This window comes from Netta rufina (genome assembly GCF_964035555.1).
Source record: "Netta rufina genome assembly, chromosome: 1".
Taxonomy (NCBI): domain Eukaryota; kingdom Metazoa; phylum Chordata; class Aves; order Anseriformes; family Anatidae; genus Netta; species Netta rufina.
The window spans coordinates 3,943,571-3,956,080 of record NC_140123.1 but is presented as its reverse complement, the minus strand read 5'-3'; the positions used below and the strand labels follow the sequence as shown (position 1 = coordinate 3,956,080).

The window sequence follows — 12,510 nt, the reverse complement described above, 5'->3', positions numbered from 1 at the left end:
GTGAGAAGCAGTATATTCTCTATTTCTTGGTATCTTAAATCATAACTCTGGATGCCTTCCCTAAGATATATTTTCTCTAGACAGAAGATATGCATGAGTCAAACACAAACCGCAGGGATGAGCGCAGGCATGGCAAGATGAAATGTAAATTCCTTGATAGCCAAGAAGTTGAAGAAGATGGTGTAAAACAAATTGATGTTTGAAACTTGCAGGTTATTGGTTTCTGTATCAGAACATCAGGAAATTTACACTGGGGAAGTGATTTAGAGAAATTCTGTGATCATGAGCGACTGGAAGGTGCTCTGAGCTGTTTTCAGTCCTGACTAAGGGGGAAGGTGAAGCCCCTATTTCCATTTTGCTTGTGGCCGAGGAAATAAAGACATCAGATCTGACTCCAAGGAAAAGCTTGATGGTTCTCACTGCACATAACAGTTGTTTATGGCCCCAGGCAGGATGGGCACCACTGCTTTAAAAGTTAAGGGTAAGCATAAATCCAGCTGGCAAGTTTACGCTGCACCAGTGGCCCCATGAAGAACATCCCTGCAAGATTTACCTTTACCTTACTGTCTGTAGAGGACCATAAAACCTGGTACCCAACACGAAAAAGCGATGGTGTTGCAAGAGTGGCAATACTACATAGGTACGTGTCCAGCATCTCTGCTTCTCCTTTGGTTGTTGCTCTTACTGGGGCATTTCTCAGCTTTTATCATATGGCTGCAAAGAGCTGTGATATACAGACACGTTGGTGAGACTCCAGAGAGGAGAGAAGAGGATATGTCTGATATGTTGACCCCGCAGTGGAAGGCAAACCAGGGAATCCAGGTCTTCCAGGGGTTCAGGAAGGAGACAGGTGTTGTTTTTGGGGGGTGGAAAACTTGTTCACAGCACTTGCAGCTCATCCTTGCACCCTTCCTGCACCAACGCCTGCTGTAAGAGTCCTGCTTGATTGGGTTTAGCACAGAGCAAGGTCCAGTATCTAATGGCATGCAGTTCCCCCTTCCTTTGAGAGTGAAACTTAGCTCCCTGCAGCAATTAGCCTGTCCCTAAAGACCTACCTAGGACTTCTGTGAGGGTTTTAGCATTATACAGACTTCTGCCTCCGCAGAGGGCTTGACACTCACTGTCAATTAATGCAGGACAGCTCATCTTGTCCGGTAACCGGATTAAAGACTTGCCTTCCCGTTCCACCCGTGACAGTGATAATCAGTGCCAACGGAGCTGGATCTGGATGCTCTGCCAGGGTAACAGCTTCTCGTTGTCCAGCTCCTCAAGTCAAAGACAAAGGATGCTGTGCGACTGCTTTGTTGTTGCTGCTTTTCCTCTTGACATGAAAAATTCGCTACCAGCCTTCACCGAGCTGGTTACCCTTGCTGTTTATCTCTACTTCAGAATCCAGATTTTTTTTTTTTTTTAACGTATTTGTTTAAATCAAGAATATGGCAATTATCTTGATTAGCTCATGGAGATGGTATCACTGTACATTAATTCAATTTCCCTCTGAGCCAAAGTCAAACCTTCTATGCATTATTTAACCCAGATGAGGCTCTTTCACTTAGGTCCTTTGTGTGCCCAATTAGTCCTGAAGGTCACCTCCTCCGGTGCAGAATTAACTACTTACACATCGCTACAGTCAAGCCCACAAATTCAAAACCTTTCCATGGGCTGCCCAAGAAGCGGCAGAGAGCAAAGGAGAACGTGGAGCCAGATCTCCTGATGGGAGGGAAGGGAAGCATTGACCCGTAATGTAGGAAGCTCTTTAGTAGAGGACCAAACTCTGCCAAACCTATAATGGTCTGAAGGTAGGAGCCAGCTGGGCTGAGCACACGAGAAGACCTCAGATGGCTTCCTGACACCCCCAGCACTCAGCAGAAGTCCCAGCCCACCACCAGTGGTGCTGGGTACCCCAACCAATGGTCTGGGTGACTGGGACACCAAAACAGGGGTGGAATGACCACGCTAAGCATTTACCCAGACTCCATCTGCCTTGCAGGTGACAGAAAAGCTGTGCAATTTCTTCTCTCGTAGTCAAACCCAGAGATAAATAACACTCATTACCTTTAGAGGAGCAGCCACCTCTTGACTTTGAGAAAAGCTAGCTTGCTGCATTAATAACATCCCTTTATCACCAGCTGATATCTCAGGTCATACACGGAGATTTATGGGATTTGGTGGCGTCCTTGGTTTAGTGTAGTTCAAGTGAGGGTCTCTTCCCCTGGCTGCAGCAGGCTGGAGCAACAGAAACACGAGCCACTTTTGCTCTCCCTCCTCTTCTGCCTCTTTTAGCGAGTTTTTTCACTCCACATTTTCTTATAATATAATATAAATGATAATATGACCCGATTCTCATCATTGTTCCTCTGCAGAAGCTGCAGTGCAACTCCAGTAAGTGCCAAGATAAAACAACACCTCTCCAGTCCTCTCGCTAAGTTGTGAGGTCATGTTTGGAGCCCGTGGCCTGGCCTGAAATGCAGCTAGAAAGGTCTTCATCTTCTGGTTTGGGCAGCCAGAAAGCTCTGCAGACGGTGGCTGCAGCCTGGCTTTGTGTCATTAGGGAGAGGACTCGCCTTCATACATATTTGAGTAGTATCGGTTTGTCTATTATGGATTTATTTTTAATGTTGTGTTTAATGTTGTTTGAAAAATTGCGAAGAGACAGGCTTGTTGAGAGGCGGCGGGCACACGGCTGTATAATCACACGCAAAATATAGTTTGCAAAGTACATTAGGACACTTTGGCACTAAATGCAATATTATTACAGTGATTTTTTTTTCCGATCTATTTGACTCATAGTTTTAAAAGGCTGATGAAATGTGAAAAAGCTAAAATGAGGAAACTCGGAGGCTCAGGCAAGGAATTGATTTCTGAATAGACGGTACTTAGGATGCTCTCTTTAATTCCCAAGGCCCAGGTCTCTACACAATGGTAATGTGATAAATGAAAGCTCTGAATGTTTACAAGCTAACAATTAGGCCTCATAAGCACCAAATACCATTTTAATTCTGGGCATTGAACCTTAGCTAAATACGTTTCCAATTGGGAATGGATGGCAGCAGCTTCCTTTGCTGGCCTAATAATTGTCACTGTAATTGTGAACGCTGAGGCTTTGCAGCAGGTTTGAATGGGAGGCAGCAGCTGTGTTAGCAGGTGATGAATTCATTGCTCCGAGTGGCTGCTGCGTGTGCACTCCCATGTTTCAGCATTTCCTTAATTCAGAGCATTTGGAGAACACAGGAGTCTTAGGCTGTGATGAAAACTGGCCCACGCCTAAATCCTGAGGCTGTGGAAACCCAGGGGGGCTTAGCTGAGAAATTAGCTGACTGGGAGAGATTTATCTTACCCCAAGTACCAGGGCACATATCTGCAGTCGCTTGGTCTTCCTCTCCAAGCTGAGGATGAGTCCTCCAAGTGCCTTTGTATGGCTGAAGGAATGGCCAGAGCCATGTCACTCATTTCACGTGTTAAGCCCATTATCTGCTTGGGATGCTGAAGCCTTCAAGCTCGTGTGTCCCAGGAGACTGCGGGGGTGTGAGAGATGACATCAGGTATGTGCCGTACGCTCAAATTCAGGGAAAAAGAGGGAAATGCTCCAGTCCTGAGCAAAACAGTGAAGAGGAAAGGATCTGCTCGCCAAGAGGAAAGCACTGCCTGCGTGTCTCCTTTTGCACAGCCACCGCAGCACTAAAAGGAGCTTTTGTCTGGCTGTGAGTGTTTTGCACTTTGTCTGCCGCTAATTAAAAGCCATAATTAAAACCGGAGCAGTCTAGTTGGGCTGCCTTCCCCCTTCCCTTGCAAGGCATGACCCCCTCGCAGCTGCAGCTAGGTGAGCTGTCACCCCAAAGCAAGCACTCCGACGGTCCCCGCCTGGCTCCTGGGCAGAGCCGCAGCAGACGCAGGGAGCACAGATGGTTCGGGTTACTCCTGACAGAGGCTAATGTGGTGACGAAGGAGGTGCCAAAAGCCTCATGTACACATGCAGGCATCTTAAACAGTTTCCAACATGCCATCGCAGGCTGCTGTGGGCCAAAGCGAGCCTTGCTCCTGGGGACCCCAAGTCCCAGATGGATGCTCTTGGTGAACTTCTTCCCTGGCGTGTGAGTTTTGTGTGGCTGGAAAAATGTAACCATGTAAATTACACTTGTACTCACTTGTTTTGACTTAAAAAGAAAAACACATGCAGAAATTTAGGCACCATCATACTCTTTTTTTTTTTTTTCCTGTTGTTCTGACCCAGCTTGCACAGGCAGAGGGTATCAGCATATTTGCCCACTATCCCACCACTGTGGAATAGCAAAAAAACAGCTTTTTCTCTTGTTTAGTGGGATGAGGGGCTGCAAACATACATGAGCAGGTACCTTGTCTGATCCCCAGGATGCTGGGGAAGCCGAGTAGTGCTGAGAGGGTGGCAGGAGAGATATTAGGATATGTCTGGGGACGTGGTGGAGGGAGCCCAGAGCTGCTGGGAGTGGGGTGGAGGGTTGCTTAAAGGAAGGAGCAGCCTTCACCAAGCACTGGAGGACCCTTTGTGAGGGTGCTGTGGGCTGGATGTCCAGGAATAAAGAAGAGTTTAAGGATCCGAGTGTCTGCTGTTTCTTGGGGCTGCGAAATTGAGCATCCACAGGCTTTGTGAGGTTTTTTTGAGCTGTAAGTAGGGCTTGCATGGAAGATAGGTCTTGTGCTGTCAGCATGGTGCTGAGTGTCATTCAATTCGGATAAATCATATGACTCAGAGGACACTGACTCAGCACTTCAATGAAATAGTAGCCACATGGCCATCGCTCTCTCACCCCATCCCAGCTCTTGCTGTTCTTCTTTCCCTAATCCATGGACCTGCTTCCTTTCACACTCACACCTGTGTTACACCACAGTCCAACCCCAGACTTCAGTTCAGCACGCCTAGATTCATGCTGTTATTTTTAGGAGGTGAAACAGGCTCAGCTCCAGCACCTGACTCTTAAAACCTATAAATAGAGCAGGATCCGTCCCCTACAGTTGCACCGAGTCAGAGGGGCTAAATTCAGATCCCATCTTCCTTAAATTTCAGAGCATTTGGGATCTGAGACTACCGTTACTGTTTTATATATAGGTCTACTGGTGTCACAATGGAAAAAAATGGGGTTTTACATAACACACCTTTACTGATAATGGTGTTCTCTCTGCTCAAGGGGCAGACTAAATCATGTCCCTCGTGGCCTGTATCAGCAGATAGGATAAAGATATCTCTCATGATGCCTTTAATTTAAGATTTCGTACTGTTTTAGGAGGAGATGTCTGGATACATCCCATCTCAGACCAAACAGGACAATGGCAAACAAGGAGCAAGGCCCCTGGTACTGAGAGCTTTAGTTCTGGCTCTTGCAAGGAGCTTCAGTTTAGATCCAAACCGTGCTCTCCTAGCCACTTGGAAAAGCTTTAGCTGGTCCCTGCCAGCCTCCTGCAACGCAGTCCTGAATTTATCCCTTTCTCTTGTGTTTTTTTTTTCCCCCTTCTTTTCCACTTCACAAGTAGCTGATCGATTGCCAAGGTCTTGGAGGGAAAAGGCAAGGCTGCTCCTTCCCCCATGCGTGGATAATCCCAAGAAGGATAGGCTGACACTGGATGGCCAGATGCTTTCTTCCACCTTCCTGGGCAAGAAAAGCTTCATGCGGCGACGTCTCCAAAGCCAAGAGCTGGAGAGACTCGCAGTGAGCTCACTAATTTAGGCACTTCACTAAATATTAAACTGCAACAAAAATCACCTTTGTAGCCAGCCTTACATCAAGTCACTGCCACCCCTGTCAGCAGGGAAGTACAGGATTGTGGACGAAAATGGACAAAGGAGAAAGGAAGAGAAGAGGCAAACTTGTTTTTCTTCACAGTGCAGAGCCAGTGGCAGGTTTGGGGTCTCTCCTAAGTTGCAATTCAGGAGTCTTTTTTGTTATTAGATGGGGTCTGTTGTCTTATTCCCCAGCTCACAGTAATCCTGAAGAGGATCAAGAGCTTCTCAACCTCCTGCTCCCTCTGAGATCTGATCAACCACATCCAGACCCTCTCTGATGCATTTCTCTCACCTGTTCTTAAAAGCATTGATCAGTGGGGTATCCAGAGCTCCATCTGTTCCTCTGCTTGGGGCAACCGTGGACCTGGAAAATGTTCTCCAGTTTCTGACCTGAATCTCCCCTGTACCTTTTGTCACACCTTCAGTAGAAAAGACAAATTATAAACCTTTTCAGAACAACCATTTTCAGGCTGGCATGTCCCCACTTGTTTGTTTCCTCTCATTTAAAGCAGCTCATTTTTTTTGGCTTTCCCTCTTAGATCATGTTTTCTAAGCATGTTTTCCTTAACGTATCCTTTATGTTACTTCATCATTCTGAGGAGTAGTGCCCCGAGCTGTGCTCCATCAGAGATCACTGCTGAGTGCTACAGGAGAATGAGTTCTCCCTGCTCAACCACCATTTGCTTTGCATCCCCAAACGATGCGCCCTTCTTGCCCTTCTCTCCTGGGCAGGACATGAAAAAGTCCAATGTTTATCACTGACGGCTTTTGCTGATTTTTTTCCTGCTGTTTCTCCCTGCCTATTTACATATTCCTTGCCTGGAGGTCCATAGATCTTCGTGCTGCTCTCTGTGTCACTCTGCAGGAGCCTTCCTCCAAAAGTCCCTTGCCAGCTACCCAAAAGGGTACCTCTTTTGAAATGCCACGAATGGGAGGAACGTTTGCTCTTCAGAAGGCTTCCAGGCACCGCTGTCTGCTTCTTCATTTTATTGAAAAATAAAAAAATAACCCCCTGGCTAGCTAGCTGCTGTGGGACCAGCGTGTGCGTAGCTCATTTCATCTGGGTCCTGGTAGACAGGTGTCCACATCACAGAAACCTTCCCAGATGGTGCTTGTGTTGGGTCTTTCATTGGAAAAGCCAAGGGCTCAGTAGGGGTGAAAAGTGACCTGCTTTTTTGTGCTTTCAAATCAGTCCTTCCAGATGGTCCTAGGAACAGCAAAAGGCAGAGACAGGGGTCTCAGCTGTGTGCTCAGGGCCCTACATCGTGTTCACAAAGGACAGTTTTCTACCTGGTGTGGCCAATCTGGCAAGTCCTTGCTTCCACCTTAACATTAGCTTTTAAAATAGGATAGAAAATAAGTGCTGAAGAGCTCAGGACACAACCATACAGAAAGCTGGTGGTCTTCAGAAACTCCTAGTTCTGCTAAACAGGATGCACAGACCAGTGCTTTCCCACAGGTCACAGCACAGTGGATGGAAAATAAAGTTTTTTTCTGACATAAACAAGAAGCACAGTGCAGGTGATGAGCATCAGAAAGATATTGTTAAAAACCAGGCTAATGCCTATTTAGTCATTTTCTGTTCTTTGCTTCATTTCCTTCAGCTAAAAGCCGTAATTTTCTTTTCATAAAGCCAAAAAGAAAGTTCAGGTAGTCCTGACAGATAGCAGGGTTTTGTCTGGGAAAAATCTGGGTGAAGGCACCAAGACTTGGTCTCTGCTTTGCAGGATGATCCATGTGTCCAACTCTTGTGTTCGTGCTGTTGATTTCCTTCCATCCTCCCTTCCAGGTATGACAGCTTTGGCCGCCTGACCAACGTCACCTTCCCCACTGGCCAAGTGAGCAGCTTCCGCAGCGACACCGACAGCTCTGTGCACGTCCAGGTGGAAACCTCCAGCAAGGACGACGTGACAATAACGACCAACTTGTCAGCATCGGGAGCCTTCTACACCCTGCTCCAAGGTGAGTCGGGCCCCTCTCCCTCTCCCAGCCAAGCTGCACGCGTGGGATTATCCATCAGGAAACAGGCACCGTCCTGATAATCCCTGCCACCTGCATCCCCAGCACCCCAGAGCTCCCCACGTGCTGGGGCAGACGCACACTCGCACCTACTCAGCCACATTCCCCAGCTCTGGAGTTGTTCTGCAGCTGTTTTCTGCTTCATTCTCAGCCAGTCCCCTTGCCATGTAGCGTAGTCCTCCGTCATCATTACCATTATTGTTACAACAAAAAGGGTAGTGTAAATCTCGCCGTGCTTCCATCCGACCCCCTTTGCTTCGTTCTCTTTGTGGCTTCCAACTTAGCAGTTCCTCTCCCCCTAGAAAAGGTTTCCAGATGGTTACCAGAGGTTTCTCTAACTCTTTGTTCACTGGCTGTTCAAATAGTCAGAGGGCAGCATCCAAAAAAATGACCATCCCAGCCCCCAGATGTCTGCGTTTGAGCTGAAAGGCTGGGGTGGAGAGGCAGGAAGGAGGAAGGAGATGTGGGCAGCAGGGGTGGGACTGATTTGCAGCTGTTGGAAATGAGCACAGCTCTGCTGGTGATGGCAAGGTGGGGAAGCGGGGGATTGATGAGGTGGAAGAAAAGGTGATGAAGTGGGAAAGGAAAGAGGAATAAGGAGTGGTGTAGCACCGTGCTGATGTACCGGTAAGGGCGGAAGATGTAGTGCACAAACCATGCCAACCTGGATCTGAAGGCTGAAGTCTCCTGGGGGTCCCTCACTCCTGCTCCCTGGGGCCAGGAGCAAGAGAAAGGATTGGCAAACCATCAGCTTTCTTCACTCCCCATGTCTCATTCATGCTTTGCCTAATGGCAACAGGCTGCCAAACATCATTTCCCCTGGTGAAGAACAAAGTGCTCCAAGTGAGACCAACGTGTTCCAGAGTCCCACTTGTTCCCATGTCTCTGGGACGTGCATTTCCCTCCCCCTCCCTATAATAAAAGCAAGCTTTCCTAAAAGAAAGTGCCTACTGTGCCTTCACGCTGCCTTTCCTGCCTTTGGAGAAGGCAGCTGAGAGGGTGCCAGCCCCTTCAAGCTGTGCCCAGTATCCCTCTAGGGGAGCACAATGACTTTCTTTTTCCTCCCTTCAGTCTGCGGAGCAAGATCCAACCTACCCCGCCCCATCCCATCCACTTGCATTAAGATGTCTGGCAACTGCACAGACACGAGGTTGGCTTCACCTCAAGAGCCTAATTAAGCAATAGAGCCCACTGTTGGGGGCCCTTTAGTGAGATAATTGACTGCAATGTGATTTATACATCCAGAGCTGAAGGCACAGTTACATAATGGTGCCACGGTCAATTATCTCATTGTACTGCCCTCCAGCACAGGGCCACTGTTGCCGTTGGGATACACAGTATTACAAACAGCTTAACCGTCTTGAGAAAGTATAAAATTACAAAATTCATTGGGTCTGAAGAAACGCACTTACCTAAAACTGAAGATCTGGATAATGTCGCAGCAGAGGTGGCACGTGACCTGCTGAGGGTGGCTTTCCCACGAGCAGTATTCCCAAACTGAGGCAGTTGTTTGTTCATGGCATCACTGTAGAAACTGAAACGAAGGCCACTGGAGTTACCCAGGGATGTACTGAGCACAGCTGAAATGTAATTTGCCTTCCAAGTGTCTCTCTGGTGGAAGGAGCTAGAGCCATTCGAGGTCTCTGAGCATCTCACCCGCTCGGTTGCTCTCAATGGAAAATGCACGTTGCAGATTCCCTTTTCATGAGAGGTGCTTCTGCATTTTCCTTCAGGGCTCAAAGCTCTGGCCAGCTTTCACAAATCCATTGTAAACCTTTCAAAGAAACCTGGATCACACTGAGCAAGCTCTGGCTACAGTCAGTGTGTGATGGAGACATTTTATGGCTCCACGCAGAGACCAGAAACAGACCTCACAAAGGTATTTTAATACCTAAATTCTGTTGTTCTTGGTCAGAGTTGGAGTTCAGGCACTCAGAAATCCTTAGTTATAGGACTCACAACCGTAGACTCTCATCCATAGACCCCCATCACCTACTGGGACCCTCTGTCCCAAGGTAAGCAATCCCCCATATCAAGGATGAGATCTGTGATGAGCTGGGGTGTTGCCCAGCCCTCAAACCCTCAGATCAGAATTAAGCACCATTAAAAGCTTTGAACATCCACCTGCCTTAGCCAAGGTGGGTGTCAGGGCTGTCAGAAAAGACCAACATGCACCCAGGTGGATCCATACGCTAGCTTTGCATTAGGACTTGGGGATGCTCAGGATATGTGGGGTGAGAAAGACATCTCACCTCGAGGTCTCTAAGGGACAGAATTGGCATTTTTTAGGCTTGGGCACCAAAAGGGAACTTTCGTGAGATCTGAGAAGGTATTTCCAGAAGGTTATGTGTTCCTATAGAATGGATTTAGGAGCCTGTATAGCCAACAGGAATTCTGTGGGATTTTGCCCTGTAGACTGCTGACAAAAAGGGTAGTTTTTCAAGGCCAAAATAGAGTACAAAAATAGAGTCTAATCACAGAATCACAGAACCATTTAGGTTGGAAGAGACCTCCAAGATCACCTACTGATCACCTCTGACCTAACACTAACAAGTCCTCCACTAAACCATACCACTAAGCTAAATCACTGTAAAATACAGCACCTGGATTTCACGTAGTTCTGGTGAAATGCCTTCCAAACTCAAGTTTTTCTTTTTGGGGAAATTTTGAAAGTAATGGATTTGTAGTCCTCACACTGCTGGTGACAATCCACCATAACCCCTCTTTGGTGCCTGTGTGACACAAAGGGAGCACCACATGCCCAGTGAATCCCAGAGAGTGTTTCCCCTGCTTCCTGGTGAAGGATGAAGGAAGGAGGGATTTATTGTAGTGCAGAGATATTTCAGTGATTTGATTTAAAGTGGATCTCCTACCACTTTTTTTTCAGAAGACCAAGTGTCTAATAGCAAAAGAGTGAAAGCCAGCTGAGCTGTCTTCCTGCTATTTGGAGAATCAAGCCTGGAGTGTTCACAAATTTAATCCTGCTGGAGTCTGGGTCAAAAGACCATCAAATTAAGTAGACAATGGTGTAGCCAAAGCACTTGAATCTGTGCTGTGGATCACTGCTGTACATTTATAGTGGCAAAATCTGGTGCCACAGCAATTTCACACCATCATTAGGTTAACTGTGTACAGTAAGTTGAGTTGTGGTCCTGCTGAGATCAGTGTGGCAAGACTCCAGCTGGCTCCAGCAGCACCAGGATCAGCCTCACAATACAAGCGACCAGCTGGTGTCAGGTTTCCTTCCCTAATTATACCAAACTCTGTTGTTGTTTTTTTTTTTTGTTTTGTTTTCTTTTTTGCTGATCTATTTCAGCTAGACGAGAGATGGTAATTTTGCTGTGACCTCGTTTCCTGCTGAGCTATGGCAGAGCAACTAGTGAACAAAACCCTACTCGCCTCGGAACGGAAAAACAATTGACATGAATTTTTAATGGGTATTTTTATTCACAATTAGGTATTTATGGCAGCCCGGGAGATAGAAATGGTAATATTTTTCAGCCTTTGAAGAGCTTCAAATAAGTCACTCTGTGTATAATGCACTTTTAAAGCTATTCTGCATTGAGCAAGTCTCATGTTTTCTTACCCTTCACAAGCTCTGCAGAGAGAAGTGCCAGCTGGAGTTTCAAAGGACGGGGTTTCAGCCTGCCTCGTTCCTGAAGGGTGTGCAAGGGATATTGTTCTCCTCCTCTTCTGCTCCTGAAATCCCAAATCCTGGCCTTCAAATCTGCTGATCTGTCAGGAGCTAGTGGAGAACAGATGTACGGAGATGTGTGGGAGCTTAGTGCCTCTGCTTTTTCTCCAAACATGAGGTCTTCACTTGCCTCCTGAAAGCTTTCCCAAGCAAGAGTGTTTGGCTGTTGTTTGGGGAACTGGTTAGCGTTAACTTGCCGTGCAATTTCCTGTCCCTTGTGAGATAGGGAATAAGCTGAGAAAAGGAGGTGGCCCCACTTTTTCATATTTTGTAGAGAAATTGGGATCTTTGGGGTATAAAAATGTAGAAAGTTTTCAGCAGGACTGTGGTTTAAAACAAATATCTCACCACTTGGTGTTTTAGTGTAGGTCTTTATCCTAGCCTAGAGGTAGAAGTTTGAACCTTTGTCCTTGAATAAGGTATTACGAGGCTATTCCACTGGTGGCTTTTTAAACCTGTGTAAGATTTTTCTGCAAGAATTTGAGGCCTTGCAGAATCTCATCAGAATGAAAAAAATGACTCCTCACCTCAGTTTTCAGTGCTTTGCTCACTGTAAGTCGGACAGGTGAGTGACAGAGTGCGTTTGGTTGCAGCCACCAGAAATATTGGTGAGGCCTGGATGAGGGAGCAAATAAAAGGCTGGAGCTCGATCACGGGGCAGCCCTTTTAAAAGCTCTCTTTTCTGTCTTCAGACCAAGTCCGAAACAGCTACTACATCGGCGCCGACGGCTCTCTCAGGCTGATGCTTGCCAATGGCATGGAGGTGGCCCTGCAGACCGAGCCGCATCTGCTGGCTGGCACTGTCAACCCCACAGTGGGCAAGAGGAACGTCACCCTGCCCATCGACAACGGCCTTAACCTCGTGGAGTGGAGGCAGAGGAAGGAGCAAGCGAGAGGGCAGGTCACCGTCTTCGGACGTCGGCTGCGGGTAAGTGAGAGACATGAGCAGTTTTGGACTCTGCTTCCCATCTTGTCAGTCCCCAGCCTCGTGATGGAAAGGGACAAGGCTGATTTCTACTCTCTGCAGCCAGGATGAGGCTGC

General features: G+C 47.3%; 1 protein-coding gene across 3 annotated transcripts in view; it reads left to right on the top strand.

Moving 5' to 3' along the window:
* The window catches only part of TENM4 (teneurin transmembrane protein 4), a gene marked incomplete at both ends in the record, with an annotated part of 332,174 nt that overhangs the window by 296,883 nt on the left and 22,781 nt on the right, over window positions 1-12,510 (top strand). For all 3 annotated transcript variants that reach the window (XM_084306305.1, XM_084306304.1, XM_084306303.1), the window contains 2 exons: window positions 7,545-7,717; window positions 12,161-12,396. In XM_084306305.1, coding sequence (XP_084162431.1) covers window positions 7,545-7,717; window positions 12,161-12,396 — 409 coding nt within the window. The remainder of the gene's footprint in view (window positions 1-7,544; window positions 7,718-12,160; window positions 12,397-12,510) is intronic.